The sequence below is a fragment of the Microcebus murinus genome, chromosome 8 (assembly GCF_040939455.1).
Source record: "Microcebus murinus isolate Inina chromosome 8, M.murinus_Inina_mat1.0, whole genome shotgun sequence".
Classification (NCBI taxonomy): Eukaryota; Metazoa; Chordata; class Mammalia; order Primates; family Cheirogaleidae; genus Microcebus; species Microcebus murinus.
In genome coordinates this window covers 45,850,304-45,876,375 of record NC_134111.1, presented here as the reverse complement: position 1 = coordinate 45,876,375, position 26,072 = coordinate 45,850,304, and the positions used below count along the sequence as shown (strand labels likewise).

General features: G+C 32.1%; 1 protein-coding gene and 1 non-coding gene across 2 annotated transcripts in view; both read left to right on the top strand.

Annotated features, from left to right (window-relative positions):
• Positions 1-26,072, top strand: part of SCN7A (sodium voltage-gated channel alpha subunit 7) — an 83,256-nt gene that overhangs the window by 15,341 nt on the left and 41,843 nt on the right. The window contains exons 2-10 of the mRNA XM_012757048.3: positions 5,525-5,772; positions 8,845-8,963; positions 9,469-9,558; positions 10,455-10,583; positions 12,058-12,149; positions 16,674-16,880; positions 17,147-17,216; positions 19,517-19,658; positions 22,828-23,034. Of these exons, the coding sequence (XP_012612502.3) occupies positions 5,539-5,772; positions 8,845-8,963; positions 9,469-9,558; positions 10,455-10,583; positions 12,058-12,149; positions 16,674-16,880; positions 17,147-17,216; positions 19,517-19,658; positions 22,828-23,034 (1,290 nt within the window). The 5' untranslated portion in view covers positions 5,525-5,538. The remainder of the gene's footprint in view (positions 1-5,524; positions 5,773-8,844; positions 8,964-9,468; positions 9,559-10,454; positions 10,584-12,057; positions 12,150-16,673; positions 16,881-17,146; positions 17,217-19,516; positions 19,659-22,827; positions 23,035-26,072) is intronic.
• LOC142872414 (U7 small nuclear RNA) lies at positions 13,809-13,872 on the top strand. Its single transcript, XR_012920676.1, has one exon. It is a non-coding gene; the product is annotated as a U7 small nuclear RNA (small nuclear RNA).

Here is a 26,072-nt window from a genome sequence, read left to right as displayed (position 1 = left end):
AGTTAGAAACATCCAGTGCAGTGCCTCAAAAATGGTGATCACTCAGTAAGCATGGCCATAATTATAATCACCATAAATGTTTTGATAAATATTGGTTCATACTCAAATTTGAAATTTATTTTAAGAAGAATATTTTTTTTCTATAAGAATTTACTCATTTCCCCACACTTTTGCTACTTCTGCAACTGTCAACTGATACCCAAGAGAAATGGTTTTCACTTCAATCAAAGGTATATAAAATGTTGGTACAATTGGAATTTTTTAGAAAATTGACTTTGATACAATTATTGCCAAAAGCTTGCTTTAGCTATTCAATTTTTCAGAAAGGCAGTCTAATGGATGGATTAACTATTAATCTTTCTATATTTTTCAGGCTTTAGTGTTGTATTAAGATAGCTCACTGGAAAGCCTAGTGCCTGGACTATATTATATAAATTCCCCACAGAAATGATTTTACTGAAATATGACTTAATGATTAATAATTTATAGTCTGCACTCAACCATTGAGAAGTCGGATGCATGCCAGTTCCATTTGATAAGTGCTTGCATTTCATCGCAATACCATAGAGAACAGCACCCACCACCATCCATTCATTCATCTAGTCAACAACCCAGGGTATTTTCATTCAGCATCAGAGTTATCCCTAGAAGAATCTTCTGGGATAAGTGACTGGGTTGAGAGAGAGAATTAGTACTGATGAAGACAGTACTGTGTTCCAGGATTTCTGTATGGTCTGATTTAATATTTATGACCTTGTGAGATATATGAGGGATTTCAAATTTTACATACGAGGAAAGTAAGAATCAGAGGATGTTACTGAGGTCTCATAGCTGGTGTGTGGGAAAATCAGGAGTAAAGGTGAATTTCCTATGGAGTAGTAATAGAAGAAGAAAAGGAAAACTATACTTGGACTATGCAATAAGAAGATAGGCTGGCAAATTGTATCTTGAATTTTCAATAACAGGTGTTTTAGACTACTTTCATTAATGATAGCACCTTGCCAAAAAGTTTCCAACCTCCCTTTGTGTATACTTTTAAGGACAATATATATAACAAACATAAGTTTAATAGTGGTTGTTAGCAATCAGAATGGATCCCTAAAAATATCAAATATAAAAGTTTTATTGTGATCAAAAAAGACATATTGATTTTGTTAATCCAATACTGCATAAGTTTAGTTTAGCTAATATATTAGCCCAGACTTTTACATCATGTGATAATCTGCAACAAAATCAAAGGATCTTAACATTAGAATGTTCCAAAATTACAAGGTATTGACATTATCAGTCAACATCTGGATCTATTTAAATCATCCCACTCAACTGTCAACAAGTCTGTGCTTCCACATTGTTAGTCAAAGGGAAGGTCTAATGCCCAAATTAACCCAATTTTTTTTTTGACATCTTTTTAGAAAGCTCTTTATTATCTTGAGCCAAATCTATTTTGGCTTCAGCTCATTGATCCTAGTTCATCCTTTTTGAATAATACAGAAGTCTAATTTCTCTTCCACATGAGAATAATTCAGATACTTGGAAATAGTAAGGTTCCACTAGAGTCTTTCCTGCCCCAACTATACAGTCTCCATTATCTTATCTGTGTATGGCGTCGTTTTACTTTAATTAATATTCTGGTGCCATTTAAAGATCCTCCAGTTTATGTATGTGCCTTTTGAGTGTGGTGTTCTTGGATTACGGTACAGTAGAGAAGGACTGCCTTCTCCATCTTCCTTCAGTATAAAAAGATTATATTAGCAGAAACAGATTAATATAGATTTGTACAGTAATGACCGGTAAGTAAAATCCTTGACAGTTTTTTTCTGCTACCAAAGCACACCTGTCCTCAACTGTACTTGTGGAGATGGGTTTAGTCCAAATTTCAAAGTCTTACATTATATTATTCTATTAAATTTGGTACACCATCCTAAAATGTTCAATTTTATCACAATTAAAAATTCACATATTTTATTTATTAACTATATCACAAATAAAAATATTTATTTCCCACCTATTATTAATATGTGACAATCACTGTACTAGGAATTTTCACTCTTATCATTTTATTCTATCCTTATTTAACCCAAGAAGGAATCCCAATTTTATGACTGAGAAAACAAGTTCAAAAGTATTTAAGTGTTATGACTGAGATTTCTTAGAATATTAGTAACAGAGGTTAGGATTTGAATGTAGATCTATCTAAGCTCAAACTTCCTGGTTTTATTTATCTATTTCTTCTAGGCTATTTTTCCACTCCACCTGAAACTGTTGATGTGTTGAATAAGCCATATAGAATAAAGAGGACTTAAGTGTGTCATGTCCATTGGTCAGCAGCCTTTGGAGAAAGATCCCAAGCCTTTATAAATCTGCCTAATTATAATACTATCTATCACATATTTTTTTTCATTTTTTGAGACATTTTATAAATTGACTTAACTGAACTCCAAATATATATATTTTACTTCATTTCACTTGTGAAATAATCAAGACTTGTGGTGAGAAAATAAAACATGAATAGGGTAGGTTCATGTACAAAGAAATATCCTAAGCAACCAGTAATTGCCATAAAGCCCATGTATTTTTTAAAAAGGTCAATCAACCTTCACCTAGAAAATTCAGTCCTTCACTTTTTTTTTTTTTTTTTTTTTTTTGAGACAGAGTCTCACTTTGTTGCCCAGGCTAGAGTGAGTGCCGTGGCGTCAGCCTGGCTCACAGCAACCTCAATCTCCGGGACTCAGCGATCCTTCTGCCTCAGCCTCCCGAGTAGCTGGGACTACAGGCATGTGCCACCATGCCCGGCTAATTTTTTTTTTGTATATATATTTTTAGTTGGTCAATTAATTTCTTTCTATTTTTGGTAGAGACGGGGTCTTGCTCAGGCTGGTTTCGAACTCCTGACCTTGAGCAATCCGCCCGCCTCGGCCTCCCAAAGTGCTAGGATTACAGGCGTGAGCCACCGCGCCCGGCCAGTCCTTCACTTTTGACAATAGAAGGAGCAGATTAGAAATAGAAATGCAATATCACCTCTCAGTTGATTGCTAAAGCAGGAAACAGTAGGACTCTAAAAGCATAACAGAATCATTCAGTTATTGCCTATGGAAGTGTTACTACAGTATAATATAGTAATTAATGTTTAACAACTATGAGTTGTGAATAAACTATTTCATGTACATTCAAGGATTTCTGTGTAAGGAATATAACTTTGAAAGGCTCATTAAATATTTTAGAGAAAAAAGATTTTGTACGTAAGAGAAAACTTTAGTTGTATGTAGCTTAGGCTTATAAATTATACTTATTCAAAGCATCTTGGCTTCCTTCGATAAAGTTTAATATATGAAATCTTACCATAAGCATGTTGGTATATGTGTGCATATTGTGCATATGAATAATTCTTAGAAAACTTTTAGTAAGTCTCAGTTTTGTGCATGGTATTGAGCAAGATATTTGGAAATAAGTAAATTTTAAAGTGAGAAATTTTGAGTTTTTATACCATTAGTTTGGGAAGAGAGTTCAAAGTAGAGATATGCCGGTCTTTTGAGTCCATATTCCTCTCTTTAAAATTGCCTTGTACCCTACCCCTGAAACATCTGTTGAAGGACTTGGGTATAAGCAGCCATTGCTGTTGCAAAAATGTCCCTCCCTCTGGTCATAAATGACTGAAATAAGGAGAAATGAATTTATAGGTTAATCTAGGCCAATTAGAGTATATATCTATTTACCTTTTAATTGAAACATAGATTATAGGTATACAGTGGGAACTTAAACTGAAAAATCAAATAAAGTTAAGGTTGTTGTAATACTTTGGTCTGTGCACATTCTGAGAAGGAAGCCATTTTTCAGGTGGAATGCAGTGGCATGAAAAGCAAAGCCCAGAAAATGTGTGATCCCATGAAAGGCATAAGTAGTCATCCCAGTATTTTATTTCTCTTTTTATTTCTCATTTTTATTTTCCATAGCACATTTATGACACAGAAATATACTATGTTTACTTTCCTTGAATAATATTTAAAATATCTCCCACTCAACATTTACTTAAGCTAGCAGTGGAAGTCTGATTCTTGCAATGAGTGGTGCCCCATTAATGTTAACTACCTTATCTTTTTCTTACTTTTAATCAATCGGTAAATAATTTATCAAAGTATTAAATAACTCAGATTTCACAAAAGTGGGAAATTCTGGAGTAGAACATAGGTATGAGCATACATGTGTGGTTGATTTCTGTCTTAGAAAAATCTTATAGAAGGCATTCAGCTAGGGCCAGCACTGCAAGAGAAAATACAGGATACAAAATGCCACAGTATCAAGTACAAAATTTCCTACCCTTCATTAAGATAATAAAATTACAAGGAGTGTTTAGGCAAACAAATAAAGAAAAATCAATTATTCAACATTGGTCACTTGAAGAGTAAATTTTAATAGGAATTAGACTGGAACAAATCAGCGAAGGACATATTTGTGTATGTGAATAATGAAAAGATTCATGAATGGGAATTCAAGTAATTATATTTGATGAACACTATTTTGAGTGGCCTGTAGGATGACTTGAATAGGTCAACACTACAATTGAAATATATGAAGACTACTAAAGCATCTCAAATACAGAATTACAAAGATGACTATCTTCAAGTAGGTATATAAATAGATATTAATAGTATTCAATATTAATAATGTAAAATTGCTGAAAGAAAATTGTTTTGTGTAGAGAGGTTGATGACAGAGAGAAAAACATCACAAGTAATTTTCAAGGTATTGAATTTGAGTTTTTGTTTCTACAATAGCTAAGATGTTAAAGAATGATTCTAATCATATACAAAGACAATGAATTTTGTTTTTACCTGTTAAGCTGCTGCCATTGGTGAAATTACCACATTGGCAGCTGGAAGAAGAAAGGGTTTTGAAAATGTACTTGGTAAATAGTCATTTGAATACAGTAATTAAAACTTCATGTTTGTCCATGATTCATCAGAATGACAGCTATAACAGAGGAGGAAGGCAAAATGTTAAGGGATATGAGAGTTAAAATTTGGGTTAAAATTTGACCTAGGCTAAAAATGAGACAAGGGAAGTAATGAGAGATATAAAAGGAGATACAGAAGAATGGGCCCCAGATCTGTGAAGACTAAGTGTAGGCAAAGAAAGTATAGTCAGTCGTTAAATACAGCTCACAGGGAAGTAATTGGATTTGTCTCTGGGGGAAAAAAAAAGATCTCTAGCAACTTTTGAATTCTTTTATTAGAGTGGAGAATTTAAAAGCAGGTTTCAGTAAAAAAAAAAAAAAAGAGTGTTCAAAAGAATGAGTAAAAGAAGCAATTGAGTTATTCATGAAATCACAAATTAAGTCTGATATAATACAAGTACAATAAAACTCAGACCAACTTAGATTTCTACAAAATTCAGGAATGTGTTCTTTAAATAAATGCATGCATTCACTTTGCTGATCTCTATTTTTCATATCCTAACCTTTTTAATTTTAAAATTTTCTTAATATGCCCACTTTTATAGAGAATTAAAGAAAATTAATTTCTTACAGGTACAAAATTGGAAATGTTGTCTTCACCAGAACCTAAGGGCCTTATCCCCTTCACTAGAGAGTCTTTTGAACTTATAAAACAACGTATTGCTAAAAAACACTGTGAGGAACATGAAGAAGAAGATTTAAAGGCAAACAGTGACTTGGAAGCTGGCAAAGAGCTTCCATTTATTTACGGAAACCTTTCTCAAGGAATGGTGTCAGAGCCGTTGGAAGATGTGGACCCATACTACTACAAGAAAAAAAATGTGAGAATTAATTGAAATTATTAGGACTACATTTTTATTTCATTTCCAGATATGCAAAAATGTAATTGAGATAGGGTATAAAAAGAGAATGAAGATCAGGGAAGAGCTAATTTTAGATTATACAAAACTGCGTAAGATATTTCATTTGTGGCACATACATATTTGAGAGTTTTATCAAAACTGATGTCTTACCTAGTTGAGTAGTTTATTTTGGGTAACTTTACTTCTTAGTAAATAGGTAAATATAGGTACTGATATGCCTTAATTTATTGACTTGTTTTAGGTGAACATGATAATTGACTATTTATGGTTATCAATTTTAAAGTAACTATAAAATGTCTAGAATATGTAGGATAATTTAAAATGTTCAATTTGATGAGCTTACTGAGAAGTTAGGAAAGTAAATTGTAACCTGTATCTTATTTATCATTTTTATTCATTCATACATGCATTAATTCAAACTTTATCTTAAGTCCAGAATGACTTGAGGCACCTACTTACATATGTATAATTCCAGAACAAGCACAAAATGCTATACATGAATAATTGTTTTTAAAAGGCAGAGATCTTTATGAACCAGTGAACCTGGAATGGTCATTAAGAAAGTAGAATTTGTGTGAATAGTTTGAAGAACACTTCAAATTTTAATAAGGCAAAGGGAAGACTTTCTATGAGCAGGAAAGAACACAGATTGATTCTGGAATGGGGAAAAGACAGTGATGCTATAACTGGAAACTTAGCTATGTTGCAAGTTGTGGAATATAAGATTAGATAATGGAGGTGTCAGCATGAATTTAATATGGTGATCAAAGGGACTGATGTGATGAATGCAATGTTTAAGTAAATTCAATCTGGCAGATTTTGGAATTATTCATGGTCTAGTTTTAATGAAACACCAGGGGCAAAAACAGCAAGAATAGCTTAGTATAAAAAATGCTATTATCAATGACACCAATCTATTTAAACTTTTAAGTTGTATTCAGTTTATTCTGCTAAAGAAGGCATAAAACAAATAATCATAAAATTCATAAAACAATTTCATCTTTTTTTTTTTTTTTTTTTTGAGACAGAGTCTTGCTTTGTTGTCCAGGCTAGAGTGAGTGCCGTGGCGTCAGCCTAGCTCACAGCAACCTCAAACTCCTGGGCTCCAGTGATCCTTCTGCCTCAGCCTCCCGAGTAGCTGGGACTACAGGCATGCGCCACCATGCCCGGCTAATTTTTTTTATATATATATCAGTTGGCCAATTAATTTCTTTCTATTTATAGTAGAGACGGGGTCTCGCTCTTGCTCAGGCTGGTTTTGAACTCCTGACCTTGAGCAATCCGCCCGCCTCGGCCTCCCAAGAGCTAGGATTACAGGCGTGAGCCACAGCGCCCGGCCGTTCATCTTTTAATATTAGAAAATTATTATATCTGGAATTACCTCTTTATGATGAAGAATTTAATGCTTTAATATTCCAATATGTTAGTTTATGTGATATAAATTTCTGGTTTAGATGCATCTAAATTATCTACAAAACAAGTTGGGCTTGATTTATAGAATATGTTTCTTTTTATTTCAAAGTACTAGGAGGTACAAATAATTTTGATTACCTAGATCGCTATTATAATGCTTGAGTCATGGTTCTAAGACTGCCCATCACCCAGATATTATTAATAATACCCATCAGGGAGGTTTGCACCCATCCCCTCTGTCTACCTCCCCCTTGTTGATTTCCATTGAGTTTTAGTTTCCTCTGTGCACTTGTGTGTTCATGGGTTAGTTATAATTTAATATTTTTGAATATTAACATAATTTAATATTAAATATAATATAACATAAAATATTAAATATTTAGTATACAATATAATATAATATTTATTAATTTATATTAATATAAATATTAAATATTTAGTATAAACTATAATATAATATTCAACACAATTGAATGTTTTTCCATTCTTTAGATACATCACTTAGCATAATGGTCTCCAGTTCCATCCAAATTACAAAAGGCATTAAGTCATCCTTCTTTATGGCTAAGTAATATTTCATGGTGTATATATACCATATTTTGTTAATCCACACATGAATCGATGGGCATTGAGTTGATTCCACATCTTTGTAATTGTGAATTGCGCTACAATAAAAATTCCAGTGCAGGTGTCTTTTTGATAAAATGCCTTCCTTTCCTTTGGGTAAATACCCAGTAGTGGGATTGCTGGATCAAATGACAGGTTGACTTTTAGTTCTTTGAGGAATCTCTGTACTGTTTTCCATAAAGGTTGTACTAATTTGCAGTCCCATCAACACTCCCTGTATCCACACCAGCATCTATTGTTTCTGGACTTTTTAATAAAGGCCATTCTGACTGGGGTAAGGGGATATCTCATTCGGTTTTAATTTGCATTTTCCCCGATGACTTTTCCCTTTATCTTCTACCTTTCCTGCTTTGCAATTTTTCTCCATGAGATCTCTGACAGGCTCTGGCACCTCTCTCTATGATTCATATCCATTCTATGTCTCTTCTCCTCTTTCCTTTGTCAGAATTTCTATCTTCCCTCTGGTCTGACAAGTAATGTCTCTTAGTCAGCCATTTTCTTCCTTTCCTATTTTATAGAATATTGTTAATGATTAATGTACTATTTCAATGCATTGGATCTTTTTTACTACTATAGTCCCACATTTGCTTTGCTCTGACATGAAATCTAACTATTTTTTACGTTAATTAAATTCTGAGATGAACCACCTCTGGAACTTTTAAATGCATCTCTGCAAGCCGTAGGGATATAGTGTTCTTCCTATTGTGCTAGTTCCGTGGGGAAACCTGGGAATGTGGTGTATGGCAAACAACTTTCCTAAATATAGCACTAGCAAAACAAAACAAAACAAACATCATAGATAAGTGGATATGCGTAAGCATTAATAAAAACAGTTTAATGTTTTTCCATTTGCCTTGGTCTATAAAAGAATATCAAAAGGAAGAAAAATATAGCTATCAGAATTCAAAACTGTAATGATCATTAACGTGTTGCATAATTGATGAGATTATAGTTCTGAGTTCTAATCTCACTTCATTTTTTTTCTTACAGACTTTCATAGTATTAAATAAAAACAGAACAATCTTCAGATTCAATGCTGCTTCCATCTTATGTACATTGTCTCCTTTCAGTTCTATTAGAGGAACAACTATCAAGGTTTTGGTGCACCCATATCCTTTCCTATTATTGCCTTGTTGACTATGCATTGAACTGTACTAACACCAAATGCAACTATACTATTATTCAAATATTGATGCAGTATTTTTCTCTTTCAAATTTATATATCATGTTAGATCGTATTGAAATCTGTATTATACTTCATTAAGTGTTCCACATTTGAAAATACATATAAAATGTATTTTCATGTACCCACATCAGTAAATATTAACAAATATTAATCCACATTGTTGTTCAATATGATTAATTTTTTTAACATTTAAGAATGTTTTTCCTTTCAAAATATTAAGGGGGTAAAAGAAAAAAAAAAAAACCCTAACAAGTATCATGCCAGTGCAGAAGGTCATGCATTACAAAGAGTATTAGGGATAGAGTGAATGACTAATAAAACTTTAATAACACACATAAAGAATATTTTATCTTGTGTGTATAAATATAAACAGATTATAGGAATGTATCTCTTCCAGAGTTATTTATTATTCCTTGACCATAACGTACCTTTTTCCGACTGTTAATTTTAATCAGTGTCCTGATTGATTGCATATTTATGTCCATGACCAATTTGCCAAAGTGGGGACCAGTATTGGAGTAAGTTATGTAATTTTAGTATATATACTATCATATGTAATCATATTTGATTTTTAATACTTAATTTAATAATATTATTTTATTTTAATTTAATAATATTAAATTTTAATTTAATAATATTAAATTATGTAATATGCTATATTTTCAAACATTACACAATTTAATATTTATTAATGTTTAATATAATATTTCAATACCTCAGATCTTTTTACGATTGCAACCCTACACCTGATTTGCTTCTGACTCAAATCTTATTTCTTTCAATTTATTATTAAGAAAACTATTACTTTCTCTTCCTTTCTGTTCTACTTCTCTGCTCTTTTCTAACAGATGGGAATAGTCTGACTTGCATTAGACTACATTGATGAAAGGCTCATTAAATTTTCTAGGGAAAAAGTCTTTCTTAAAGTTAACTCTTGAGATTTAACTCTGTTCTTAAAATTAATTGACTTTGGAAGGTAACTGTAACACTGATTCGCCTATAAAAAATCCTTGTATATATGTATAATAAGATTATATCTTACACAATCCTTTAATTATTATTAAGTTAATTATTATATAATCCCTATAGGTAGCAAATTAGATATTTGGTGTTTTCATAATTTACTTACAACATACATAAAGAGTATCGCCTCTGAGCCTGGACTTATTAAAAAAATTTAATAGGCAAATGTCATGGCTAATGCCATTAGACTTGGGCTAAGGTTCAAGGAGCACTTGCCTTGTTGATTGTTGTCTAATTGATTGGTGGTTAGTTGGTTTTGGCCTGACAAGCAGACCTGATCTCACCTTTCTGATGATTTATTCTCAAATACTAGATGGTTATCATAGACATAGTATAGTATTTCAGATGTGACATTCTCACCTTTAATATTTATATCAAAATTTTTCTGTAGGAATACTTTGCTTGGAATTTACACATTTGAAATAATTGTAAAACTCTTTGCAAGAGGTGTCTGGGCAGGGTCTTTTTCTTTCCTTGGTGATCCATGGAACTGGCTTGATTTCAGCATAACTTTGTTTGAGTAAGTATTTCTTTAAATTACACACACCTTAATGTCTTACTAAGCAAATGTTTCATATAAAATAATTGGGGTCTACAAAGATTTCTGCCTCAGATATACTGTGAGTGGAGAATATTTCAAAGGCATAGTCATAATGAGTTCTCTCAGGCAATTGTCTCTGAGTATCAGATATAGTCAGAGACAGTGTCCTCAGAAGGTGCAATGAAAATTAAAGGGAGGGGATATTTTCTGTTTTCTGCCTGGAACAAGAATGCTAGAGTTTGAATTTGTACATTTTATGTGATTTTTTGCAGTGAGCAGTGAGCAAAGAATTCCCTGAATATTTAGGAAAGGATCCTAACATTTGATTCTCAATCCCCAATCTATGTGTTATGTAGCTACATTGCTTAAGACCAGTAGACATGCTAGATATCAGAATACATGTATTTTAAACACTCTCCACCCTCATGCATTTTTCTTTAGTGTTACATACAGTTTTAATGATTTCATGTCTATTTATTTTTTCAAACTTCTATTTAGTGTATTCTGTCTTATAGCTATGGAAATGATCAGTGGCATCAAACCTCTATTAAAAACAATTTAAAATGATATTCTAATTGTAGAGTTTTGGTCAACTTTTTAAAATAACCTTTATAAAGAGCATAAATAGTGTCCTCCATGTTGAACACAATCTAAAATAACACCTCATATCATTGTAATTATTACCATTACTATTTTTACTAGTATTGCCATTTATTTCTGCTGCTTTTGCTGTTGCTGTTAGCTAACACTTAGCGAGCCCTTACTATATGCCAGGTGCGCCTCTATGCACTTTGTACATGTTAACTCATTAAATCCCCATAAAAAGCCTCTGAATCAGGAAGTATTATTAACTACACTTTACAGTTGAGGAAACTAAGGCAAGAAAGATTGAAGTAATTTTCCCATGTTGCACAGCTGGTTAGTGGTGGAGCCTAGATTTCTACACAGGCAGTTGGGCTCCAGAGTTTGTGCCCTTAGCCAATACACAGTTTGCCTTCTACCGTCATCATCATTCACCATCATCACCATCGTCATCATCACCATTTTCATATCATCTCTGTCATCATCATAAGTTTAAATACTTAAAATGAATTTCATTCCTTAAAAAAGCTGGCTATTAATTTTTCTTATTTTAACCTTTTTCCATTAATCAGATAACAGAATATTTGTGGATATAATATAAAATATTTGATATGAAATTAAGAGCATTCACAGTGTCAAGCTTTTGTAAACTCTCATAATTTAAGTTTGTAGGTTTATATTTAATCTGGCCACCTTGCACTGTGGCAACCTTTGTCTACTAGTCAATGGTAAAACTATATGCAAAAGTGGAGTAATGTGAGCAAAGGCATTGTATGAATATAGGATTTTAAAAGTATGTTTCAAAAAATATAAAAAGTCAAAGATAAGTAGGATAGACTCAATATGACCTCTAAATACTTTAACTCCACAGGCTTATATCAAGATATTCGCCTCTGAACTTCATTCTAATGCTTCAAACTGCAAGAACTTTGAGAATTTTGAAAATTATTCCTTTAAACCCAGGTATGAAATGGCAATGAATTCCTTTACCTCATTTTGTTTTATGTACTATAATGTATTCATTTGAACTTCCCGTTGTTGCTCAGAGGCAATGTAAAATTGAATAATGTTTCCACTTGGGATTTAGTTATCTGATTTTTCAATTTATTTGTCACTCCAAGAAAGGCAAGGAATATTTGACGGTTGTTCAGTACTTAAAAAAACAAAAAATATAGACATCATTCAAATATATTTTTAATTTTTAATTCTTATATCTTAAGTATGAACTTATAATATTGTCCATAGACTTCTGAGGCAAATAGCAGTCAGACAGATGTCTAAATCTGCTATCTTCTGTTCCTCGTCACATCAAGAAATCAGTTGAAATGAACAAAGTAATGTAAAATAAAATAAATATAAAATAAGTACCCTTTGCTCTGAGTGCTTGGATAGTTTGCACTTCACGTGCCACAAAATTCAGTCAGGTTCTTATAAATCCACTAAGGCTGTGACCACTTTGATGGAAGATACTGAAGACTAATTTACAGTTCCTATTTCTGAAGATATCCTAAAGGGAGCCCACCAATACCACCTAATGCATTGTTCTGTGCGAATCAAAACAATCAGATAAGAACAACTCCACTCACAATCTTTTGGCTACTATGAGTTAGAAGTATTATGAAATAGTTGTATCAAGAAACAAACATAACAAAACCAAAAATAAGATCTATAGGTAACTTCATGGACCAGAACTCTAGGATCAAGGCCAGACAAATGTATGGTGTAACTTGAAGATCAGGATGAACAAAACAGACAAACAGATTGGAGGACGTAGTGAGGGATTCATAACCTGTGAATATACTAAAATATTGACTCATACACACTAAACCAGTGAATTGTAGGGTTTGTGAATTACAACTCAATAAAGCTATTTTTAAAAAAATGGTTTGTAGCATGGCAGCTTTACCACATCTAGTGAAGGAAACAAGTAATGAGATTTACCCTGGTAGAAATTGCCACAACTTTGGCTTTCCTAGTCCTCCCAAAATGTTGCTAGAATGTAAGACTGCATCACCTGCATTTTCATCTTAGGATCAGAGGTAAGGATTATAAAAGAAATCAAGTGAATTTAAGTTAAGACAAGAATTCTTTCACTAATGTTGGGGTTCACAGGCTAGTAGGGACTTACTACTGTTTTTTCCAGGGATATGGAGTATATGAAAATGTTTTGCAATACAGAGAAACAAACATACTATCTAATATAAAAAAGTAATCCTCTTTCTTTGAAAAAATATTGGCTTAAGGCATAGAAGCAAGCATAGAAAACATCTATTTTGTGGTCTCGATAGAAGAAAACCTTAACTCTCCCCAGAAGAATATGAAAATGAGATAACAAAATAGGCAAACATAAATAAATGTAAAGCAAAAAATGTGATTAAAATTATAATACTCTAGGTGAATATTAAATGGTAATAGAAACAGTAAAATACAGCACTATTAGTGCATCAAACAAGAATAACTGTGTAAAGAAAGACTAGGGGTGTTCTGTATTAATACAGTAGAACCAAAAATGGGATGTAGTAATGAAGGAGAGAAAACTCAATTCTATCTTATGGGTAATTGGTGATCCTAAAAAAAGGCCAGAGTAAATGTAAAAGGTAAATTATTCAAAAATACAGTAGACAGTTTAACAGCTCTTTTAGAATTTGTCTAACAGGTTTTCCAGCCCTCACTGGAAGACACCCCTACCCAAAGAAAATACAGTAGAAAAAAATCTAGATTTATTAACTGGAGAAAGACTACAAACGAAAGGACCCATCTCATACTAGATAAAAAAATAACTAAAAGATACATTTAAACATATTGTAAACTTTTATAAATTTAAAATATTAAAGAATAAAAGTATTATAAAATCCTACGAACAAAAAAATTAGAGAAGCCAATTTAATGGAAAAGTCATCCTTAGACCTCTTGGTACTATTAAACTGGAAAAGGCAGTGGAGTTTCAGAACTTGCAGGGAGTGTTGGCAGGGAGGTTGAGAAACAGAATGCTATACCTGCCTGTGATTCATATGTGAAGTCAACAGAAAGATATCCTCAGCCATGCAAAATCCTGAAACTGTACATGTGTCTTTCCCAAATATCTGCTGAAAAAAGTATGAAAATATAGTGTTAAATAATGGCAAGATTTCATTTCAAAAGTCATTGCAGTGAGCTCTGAAATCATTTCAACAGAGAATGGATTACAAATTACTTCTGTTAGTGGGTTGCAAAACAGGATGCGAATATTATAAATCAGAAGTTATAACAAGGACATCTGCAGGTCATTCTTGAACTAGTGACATATTTTGTTTATGTTTTAGAAAACTTTAAAATAATTGCCAACTTTATAAAACTTCTGGTCATTTTATCTAAATTAACTTGGATGAATTGTCAACATATTCACCTGTGCTGCTGAACGGAAACCACCTGCTATAGTTGAGAAACAGCTGACCTTTCAAATCACACACATTCATTCAAATCCCCTCAACTCCCTATTTGCATGAATTTATGCTTCCTGTCAAGCCTTTATAAGGATTTGAATGTTACCCTTCCTAGAAATCATGAAAGACAATATATAATGTAAAAAAAAATAATAATTCAGCAAGCATAACTAGGACAAAAGTCCTAAATTACATTAAAAACAGAAATGGAAATACGAAAAAGTGAGAAAGTAAATATGGTTTTTTTCTTATCTTAAATGGTGGGACTACAGTAGATATAGCCTTATTTTTGATGTAGAGGTTTGCGTGTGATTCAAAATAGGAACTTAAACTTGATAAAATTTTTCAAAAGATGTAGTTTTTCTAAAATAGTAAATAAAGGAAATCATATAATAGTATTTAATTATATATTAAATAATATAATTTATATTTATAATTAATATTTTAATTTATAATTATATATTAAACAATATAATTTAATTACATATTAAATAATATAATAATATAATATAATATATTATTATATAATTATATTATATAATAGTATAATATATTATATAATATATTATAATTATATAATACAATAATATGTAGTGTGATATAATATTATATTAAAAATATAATAATATAATATAAATAATATAATAATAAAGGATAGGAAACAGTAAACCATAAGGAAAATATAGAAATCAAATAATAAAATGGTAAAAGTATACCAGAAAGTAAAGCTAATTTTCAAAAATACATACAATTGGGTTAAATATTTTCTGTCAAGGGGGCAGAAACTTTAATATTAAATCAGATATAAAATTAAACTCCATTAGATACATAACTAAACACAATGATAAAATAAAAATAAGGGAGAAGTTATACCAGAAAATTAAAATCAAGATTGCCATGTGACCAGTACATTTCTAACACTAATCTGAATGGCAGATAATAATGAAAATTATTAATAAATTTAATTCTGTAAAAATTTGATGGTGACAGTTGCCTTCAAACAAAATGTTACCACTAAAATTAAAGCTCCACAAGAAACTGGGTATACTGTGGATATATATATCTGTTTGTGTATATACATATATCCACATATGCATACACATTATATATCCTTATAATTCTAACAAAATAATATGAAATAAATTTGAGAATACAAGTATACAAAGGACCCATTACAGTTACCAAATAAGTACATAATGGAAACATACATACTTTTAAAATTTATTTATGGTGGTAACCACAGAAATTAAAGTGATCTTATATTGGCAACAATGTTTTTTTAAATGTCCCAGTTTTAGTGAAAGCTTATAGCCTGATTTACACTTCGTTCAACATCTCTTAAAAACAATTTGAACATATGTATCAACACTTAAACGTGGTTGTATATTGGACACAGAAATTCTATTATATTTCTAATATGATATTTTAAAAGACTTGCTGATAGTTAAAAAAACATAATGGTATAATCCTAAGTGGCACAAGTAGGCTATAAACACATATTTCAGTGCAATGTCAATAAAAATTGTATATTTAATCTAGATTTTCACACTTTTTTGCCACAGGAATGACTTTATTTCAATCCTATCCTATTTCACTCAAGAAATCTAATCAACTGAGGTCACTTCTCACAATAATATATGAATTAGGTGTTATTATTTTTCTCATTTTCAAAATGATAAATCTGAGGTATAGAAATGATATTAATAACTTGTTCAATATCACAGAGCTAATACATTTTCACTCATTATTAAGCTTATGACACGGCTGGATGGTATAAGAAGTTGTAACTAAGAGAGAAAAGCTGCTATTCTTTATATGGTAAAGAGAAACAAACAACTAATTTGAAATATTGTAGCTGAATTATTTCATCAGGTATTATAAATCAGCAATAATATAGAAACTTCACAGTTTTATTGATTATTTATTAGACCTAAATAAAGTAAATTAGATTGTAAGACACAAAGCTGTTGATTTCAATGGAGCATGCATTGCCATGGAAGAAGTTTGCTAATGCTGGTTTACTAAGATGTTTTACTTTATCAAAAACAACTCTTTCTCTTTTCAGGTCTGCAGTCCCTTGTAGGGATCCTGATTCGTTGCTTGAAGAAACTCACTGGTGTCATTATCTTAACTCTATTTTTCCTGAGCATATTTTCTCTAATTGGGATGGGGCTCTTCATGGGCAACCTGAAGCATAAATGTCTGCGATGGCCCCAAGAAAATGAAAATGAAACTCTGCACAACAGAACCGGAAATCCATATTACATTCGGGGTAAGAATCACTTGCCATCTAAGTCAAAAAGTAAAACTTTTCTTAAAGGCAGAGCAGTCTTCCCAGAAATGTTGAACACTCAACATTTTGCTGCACTTCAATGGCTTTTTGGCTTTTGCATCAGATGCTAAGTAAAAAAAAGGCCAGGATATTTGCTCCTTTCTTCTCATCTGGAAAGAGAGATATTTATCTTTTTTGGAGATCAAAATGGACTTCAGATATGCCACTAATTCAAGAGTTGATATCATTTCTTGCCTATTTTTCAGAAACAGAAAACTTTTATTATTTGGAAGGAGAAAGATATGCTCTCCTCTGTGGCAATAGAACAGATGCTGGGTAAGTGGTGTTAATGTTTTCTTCCTTTCGGTCAGTATCACCTGTCAATACTACCAGTACTTATTGAATGATTATTGGTTTTACTGTCGGTTTCCATCTGATTACTTTAGCTCATTTTATCACCAAACCCATGCGGAGAAGTTGTTTTAGTGCATCCAGGCTGCTATAACAAAATGCCATAGGCTGGGTAGTTTAAAATCAATAGAAATTTATTTTTCACAGTCTGGGACACTAAGTCCAGGTAAAGGTGCCAGCAAATTTGGTGTCTGGTGAGGGTCTATCTTCTGGCTTATAGATAGATGGTGCCTTTTTGCTGTGCACTCAATAGTCTAAGGGGCAAGGGGTTTCTCACGGGCCCCTTGTCTAAATGCACTCACCCAGTTCATGAGGGCCCCACCTCTGTGACCTTATCTACCTCTCTAACCTTGAGGGTTAGAATTTCAACATACAAATGTTGAGGGTACACAGACATTCAAACCGTAGCAGAAGTATGCCATATGGATTACTATTAATCCAATTTTATAGAAAAAGCAATAGGCAGACTAGCAAAATAATTAATTCAAGGTCAAGAAGCTAGTAAATGACAGAGCCGAAACTTAAAGATCTGATCTTCTGTATTTATTGTGTCTCAGAACTAGTGAGCATTACCAACATATACAATGTGAATCTGTTCTTTGTCTAGAAGCTTTCAGAGAAATGTTAAAGATATGCTGCTATTTCACTTATTTCATGCCTTGTATACATTTTAATGCTATAATTTACATTAATAAAAAATACTTGTTCTCAAAAACAGTATGTATAAATAATTTTCCAGTGAAATGACAAACCCTCATGTCTTAGTGTCCTATAATTTCAGATGAAAATTATAATCCAGAAGGTAGAGATGGGGCCCTTGTCATCAGTGACTCATGTAATTTCCTTCTGTTGCTTTGCTCAGCCTGGATGACTGGGTGGCCATCCAGAGGCTCACCTCTTTGGTAGGCTCTGGGGCCCAGATTGACATAAGGCACATGGGGGAGAGGAGCATAAATTATATCGTTTAGTTAAATTCAAGTTATTTAGACATTTTATCACTTGCTCGCACATTTTTTGTTTTGCCCAGTTTCTGCTGGACTTCCATTCTATTCTCAAACCCAAATTGTGAACCTATCTCTTTTGTCCAATCCTGCATCAGCTCATTGTTTTTATGTACATTCCAAACTCAAGTAAGACCTGAAATGCATTTTGAAGGTACCCAGTCATAGATATTCAGAATGCCATGATATATTTCAAGTCAAAAGAGAAAGTCATGCAATGTTTCACTTGTGGCAATCATATCTTGCTGCATGGCTTAGGACAACAACGAAACTTTATTTGCTCAGACTCTCTAGGTCAGCAATTTAGCAAGCCCCAGTGCACAAGTGCTTTTTAAACCTCTTCTCGTTCCATTAACAAACGTCTAAAACAAGTCACATGACCAAACCCAGAATAATGTGGGAGGGAACTGCACAAGGGCATAGGGAGACGGAAGCATGATTTATTGGGCCACTACTGTAATAATTGACCACAGCACCTAAGCCCCTCAGTACATAAAAGTTATGAGGATGCCCTGAAAGGAAATGAAATAAATATTTAATCTGTTCTATCTCTCCAAGTGCATAACTGCATATAATTTATTGATGTGATAAATATTTTCTCACCCTTAAATAATGGGCTCTAAAGGTTTGAGATGAGATCATTTGAAAATTAAACCTCTATTACTGCAGTTTTATTTTTATCAGTACTATTTTCCACCAGTTATACCTTCACTGTGACGTTCAGATATTTCCCCTTTGATATTGGGTAGTGAGACTATAGTGATAATACAATGCATTGCATTCTTGAAACTTTTTAAGACAGTAAGTTTTAAATATTGTCACCACAAAAAATAAGTATGTGAGATAATGCATATGTTAATTAGCTCAATTTAGCCATTCCACAGTGTATATATATTCCAAAGCATCATGTTGTACACAACAGATATACACAATTAAATTAAAATTATAAAATTTTAATTTTTAGTGAAAAAAGAAATACAAAAAAAAAAGGCTTGACAAAAACCACTTGTGAGGCCTTATTTTAACTTAATTAACACTGCTCACTTATATCAACTTAAAATCAAACTGATTTGCGGCATTTTGACTGGAAATTGGGAGAAGACTACTCCCTGTGGAAGAGTGAGCCCTCTATTATTCATGGGCAGATGTTCTATTTTCATAAATTTACCATAACCTGAAAATCACCTAACAGTAAGCAGTTTTTCTTTTCTTTCTCTTCTTTAGTCAGTGTCCTGAAGGATACGTGTGTGTAAAAGCTGGCATAAATCCTGATCGTGGCTTCACAAATTTTGACCATTTTGGCTGGGCCTTATTTGCCCTATTTCGGTTAATGACCCAGGATTACCCTGAAGCACTTTATCACCAGGTAAGAACGGAGAGAATCTGCACTGCACTTAAGAATGGCACCATGCCCACCTTTCTAAAATAATGGCCAAATGCAATTTTATTTTTTTATTAAACTTTTATGTGGAGAAGAGTTTGAAGACAAAAGAAAAGAGAACCATAGTTACTGAATGTCAAACTATAGGCTGGCTGCTGTACTAGGTTTGTGTTTTGTGTACGATATCTTATTTAATCTCTGCAATAATTCAACATGGTCAGTGTGTGTGTGTGTGTGTGTGTGTATCTCTGTCTATACTTGCCTTTTATATGAAGACACTGAAATTCAGTGAGGTTGGGTAGCTGCCCAAAATTTACAACAGGTGAATCTGTGAGAGCTCAGATTATTGTCCCGCTCCAAAGCCTGTGATATTACACAGTTGATATTAACTAAGTAAAGAGCATTTCTAGGTACTAATTCTTTAGTTAAAACTCTTTGAATTTGTGACATTAACATGTATTAAACAATTGTTAACTACATATATAGAATGTTCCGATTCTCTTTATTCTTCTATTTCTTCTCATTCCATTTTACTGTTGAGTCATGCTCCAATTATGATAACAGAAGGAAGGCTTGCTGTAATGAGACTTGAAATTTAAATTCTGAGAGTCTGTCTTTATAACTAATTATGTGTGTGCCATAGTTTCTCAGAAAGTTATAAGATTCATTAAAATGGACATTCAGTTTTTATTTGAAGTGAAGTTTCATTACAGTAGAATATACAATGTTATTATCAAAGCAGCATAGTATCAAGAGATATTAGATAAAAAGATGTTAGTTATCAATTCCCAAAGTATTTAAAGTTGAGGTAGAATATTCTTTTATTAAATGTGCATAAACACAATATTTGTTTTGATTGACTTGATAAATTATAGGGCATGTATGTGTGTATACTGGTCATTAATAATGATAGGATAATGTGATGTATTTTGGGCATTGACAAAGGTTCATAATCTATTGTTAAATGGAAAACAAGTGAACAAAACATACATGTAGTACAACTCTATTATTGGTATGAATAAAAAATACATGAAAATATTACGTTATATTTTTGTACAGACCATATTTTTTCCAATTTTGTTAGATTAGTATTTATATTGTTATTTCCCAATCTTTTAAACAAGTATTAGTGTTTTCCTCCATAACACTGAGAGCTTATTTCTAAAATAATCTGTCCATGTTATCCTTCTAAAAATCCTTCAGTGATTTCCAAATTCCTGTGGGAGGAAGTTCAAAGTCCATATGCATGATACATGGTGCCCTTTAAGAGCTAGTGTCTGCATACTTCTCCAGATTTATTTCCTAACAATATCCCAATATATACTTTTACTTCAGTATGAAAAAGACTTGCTATTTCCTGAATGAGCTTTTCTCCTAATTCCTAATTACAATGTATGGTGTACCCTTTGCCTACATCCAGATTTCCTTCTATCGCCTTCAGTCTCATGCCTGAAATTCATACCTCAAAAGGCAGGATTTCTTCTTTGAACTTTTCCCCAAGTTTTCCATTCAGAGTAAGGCATTTTCCTGCACTGGAGTCCTGCAGTCCACTACAATTTCCTTGGGTAGTGTTATTTCAGATGCTTGTCCAGCTATGTGCCCCACTAAAAGATAAACTACCAGAGGAGAAATATTTTTTTCTTATTTTGACTTTTGTGTTCTCGGCACCTAATACATAGAAATGATTAATGATTTAATAATAAAAAAATACAAGTGAATATTTATGCACTATAATACTTTATATATTAATAAAGGTCTTGCCTTCTCTTTATAGCCCTAAAAATGTGTTAGCTAATTTTCTTGTTAGCATTGGTTTAAAGGCAATCCTTTTTCTCTACCATTGAATTGGGGAACCAGTCTGGGAGTGTCCTGGTGTTGGAGCACTGAGAACCTTCATTATTGTACTCTTTTTATTGACTAGTGGAGATAGAGTTTGTTTTGATTTGGCTTGAATTTATATTCGAGCATTGCCCTAGACTGAACTAATTATGGCTAGGGATATTTAGCCATTATTCCCAGAGAGAACAATTTTGGGGATTATTATATTCCAGTAATTCAAAAAAATATTTATTTGATTCAAATACTCTTTGATGCACCATTAATATAAGTATTAATTAAGACTATTCCCATATTTTTCATAAAATGTTCATGTATTTTTAATCAACAAGGATAAATCAGCAAACAAAATTTTGCATTTTTAATGTTCTACTTATTTTTTTAATCTTTAAATTTTCTGGTCTATCTTAGGTAATTATTATGAAATAAAAGCTAGTCAGTGCTCAGTTTGGAAATATAAAATTTCATATTTTTTCTATCCATAAATATCCACTGTAATGACTTTATATAAATGAATTATATGACATTCTCATATAGCTTGTCAAAAGGTTCTTCACTAAAGAAGGTACTCTGATATCCATACAAATATTTCTGCTTCTCACCCCTGTATAGACCTGACTTTGCACTTTGCTGTGATTTTTACATAAAGTAATGTTCAGAAGAAAATAATCTCCAAAAATTCTCTGACTTGATTAAACTTCATATATTTAAAAATTCTACTGCAAAGATAATAACTGTATCAAGACTGTCTAGCTTCTTTATTGAGAGATGATAATTTTCCATTCAGTGTGTTTTTTCTATTTTTTTGTTTTTCTGTTCTGAAATATTTTGTATATAAAACTTATAAAAAAATACTATAACACACTTACATATGCTCATATTAAGAAATAAAGCATTATCTATACAGTTGAGACTCACTGGAAGTTTTTTCTGATTTTATCAGCTTCCTTCTGACCCAGGGGATATCACTTACATTAATTTGGATTTTTTCTATCTTAATATATTTCTTTACAGTTTTCTTACATATTTATATATCCCCACATGAAATGGGTAAGAAGACATAAAAAAGTCAAATATTCACCCTAATTAACTTAATTACTAAATTGTTCCCTTGGTTTTATAAACCTTGCATTACATGTCTAAAGCTGAGGAACTTTTGTTTATTTCTTCAGGTAGAACCAGTGCTTAATCCATCCCGTGATTTCATTTCACTTTTGGCTAAATAATTTTGATAACAAAGTATCATTTTTAATCTTAAAATGAGAGAATACAGCAAGATAAATAACATTTCCCTCTTGTGTCTTATATTCTACCTTAGATCCTTTATGCTTCTGGAAAGATCTACATGATATTTTTTGTGGTGGTAAGTTTTTGGTTTGCCTTTTACATGGCAAGTTTATTCTTGGGCATACTCGCTACGGCCTATGAAGAAGAAAAGCAGACAGCTGCTGAAAAAACTAAGAAGATTGAACCAAAATTTCAACAGACTATAAAAGAACTTCAAGAAGAAAATGAAGCAGCCCAGGTATAATATTTTTTAATGCTTCTTAGAATCACAGTGCTAGAGATATTTTCTCAAAGACTTGGCATATATTATTTTCTGGAAGATGGTCATATTGGTGTTACTACATGCTCAGAAGATCAAAAATGATTTCAGTAAGAGATCTCACTTTTGCTACATGACATTCCCCTCCTTAATGTCCTGTAGTGAGAGTAACTAGCATCTTTAAAGATTTCTTTAATTTATATATTTTTTGCAAAACGTGTATTGCTATAGCTGATGCACTATAGATATATTATGTTTTTAGAATTTGACTTCTCTTAATACAGGTGTAGTTTATTAATTCAAAGCTATTTCAGACAGCACATTAGAATGAACTTAGGAAAATGTCTGTGTTTAACTCAAAAGTGATACTGGCTTCCATAATTTAAAAATTATGAAGTACTAAAACAATAGACTCAAGTTTTAAAATGATAAAAAGTGTACTTTCTTGGCTGTCTAGTTCTTTCAAAAGGAAATGCACTGTGCATCATGATATGGGAATCATTATCCATGAATCATTAAATCCATGATTAGTCAAACTTAATAATGTTTGACTGTAATTTTCCATTACCTTAGTGTTTCATTTGAATATTTTTTTCATGTTTTTAGCCTCATAGCCAAAAATTTGTCCTACAAATCTGAAAGTATTGGCTGAAATAGCATTAAGGAAGTTAGGGAAAGTCATCTTTAAAAATTTAAACTGTGCCATAAGTGTGTTAAAAGAAAGAACAGGACTGAGGAAAGCAACCAGAAGGAGCTTTCTCATATCCTGCAGGACCTGGCTATCTCTCACCTCATCTTCAAACTACCTTTCTGGTAAATGGGATAAGGGTCTGTATTGAGGACACAAGATAGATAGGAGCCATGCCCAGAACCCTCCCATATAAAGAGGATAAAAAGAGATAGGGAAAATAAAGGACCAGCACATACTATGTCACCAAGTGGAATGGATAGTAAGGCTGCCTAGGAAGTTCACTGATACCAAAGGGCCTAAGTCAAAAAGGGGCAAATGTTAACTCCTCTATATTTATATGTAACCTTTTCATTAAGTCATCTTTGGTGAAGAAGCTTTAGATAGCCATTGTGCCAAAAAGTGGGGCCTGAATAACATGTTGTAGCCTCATACTGAATGACCTGATGAACACTTACATGCATACCATTGAACAAGAAGCAATTATGGGCTGTGTGAACAGAACATGTATAAAAAGAGACTACTGAGTATTGCCATTATATTACTCGTGAGTAAGTCACAGAAAAACAAATTTCAACATCCTTCTCTCTCTAAGAAATGAATAGGGTCCTTCAGATTGAATGATTAGGGTCTGAATGATGTGTTGAATGTGTGATTTGTACTGAAGTGGCATTTCAGAATCTTAAGGGCTTATGGATACACTCATATATATCCAAGAGCATAACAATACTACTCTTATCCTAAGATGAAATGCTCTACTAACTCTGCTCATGAAGAACTTGGATATTTCCCAATTTCCCAATATCTCCATTCATTTTTCTGCTCTGGATCACAGAAAACCTTTCTGGTTTTAATTAAAATTTTTCGATTATAAAGAATTACTTTTATTGGAAGAGTCCTAGAACATTTTGTCATACAGAGTTTTCTCAGAAGTAACAGTATAAACCATTTTTACAAGATTCATTTTCTCTTTCTTTTTTTATTTACAAATTAAAAAAACAAAAACACCAGAGAGAAAAGAACTTAAACTGGAACATAATGAGGACATTTTAGATGACTGATCTGATTTAATGTCAGATTCCAATTCCAACGCTGGAATTGGGAAATTACTTGATGCTTTATATTCTCATATTATAGGAAAGCAGTAGATCATCTTGGCTAAAAGTACAGTTCTACAGCCAGATAAGTATAGATTTCAGTGCATTTTAGCCACTTAACAGATGTATGATATTTGTGAATTCTGTTAATCTTTCTAAATTTCAACTTCTTTATATGTAAAATATATATAATTATAGTAGCTGTCTTACAGGTTGTTGGGAGGCCTAAATGAAATAAATGCATGTAAAGAAGTAAGCAGTGTTTAGACTACACTAAATGACTGAAAAATGTTATAAAAATATTAATTAAAATTCTTATAATATATCAATATAATACATCATATTAAAGATAGCTTTTACCCAAACTGTCATACTCAGCAGTCCATATTAAGATTGATTGATTTTTGTAGAAAAGAAATCTGTCTTTGAATATACTCACTCTTTGGAAATAAATTATCTCATAACAATACAATAATATTTATATTATGTGATATTTATTGCTTACTGTGTGCCAGATTCGATGTTAAATGCTCTACATACATTATTTATTGCTTTATCCTTGTGACAACCCTTTGAAGTATAGCAATTATCCCAATATCTTACATGAGAAATTGACAGTCTTCAAAGTAGGAAATGTAGAGCTAGCCAAAATATTTAACCAGATATTAAACTTTTTTATAGTTGTACCCTACAAAATTTAATTCACATGTGATATATATTATAAAAATCAATGGCTATTTATAGGGAACACAGGAAGGCATAACTGTCCCAATAGAGAAAAGCCTATCAACAAAAAATTCATAAGTCTTTGACTATATTTGGGAATAATTAAAATAATAATAACAGTAGAGGCAGCATATAATGTTTACTGAATATCAGCTATGCACCAGACATATAATGTGTCCTCATGCATTCTCAAGTTTAATCTTCATTGAAGAGTTCTAGCTGCAATGTTTGATCTATAATCTCTGGTTTCTTGATTTTTCAACACTGAGGAATAGAACCCATTATGCACCACTTTACTTCCTTATGTTGGAGACTCAAGGCTGAAACAGTATCATTCCATCGATTACACAATTTGCTGGTGAAACTTTCCTATGAGTTGCCAGCTACTGGCAAAACCTCAGGAAGAGAATCAGCTATACAAAATTGTAGAAATACAAATTCTTAAAAATTATTTGCCACATTTAAATTAACATTCTTATAGCTCATCTAATTAATTAAAACATTAC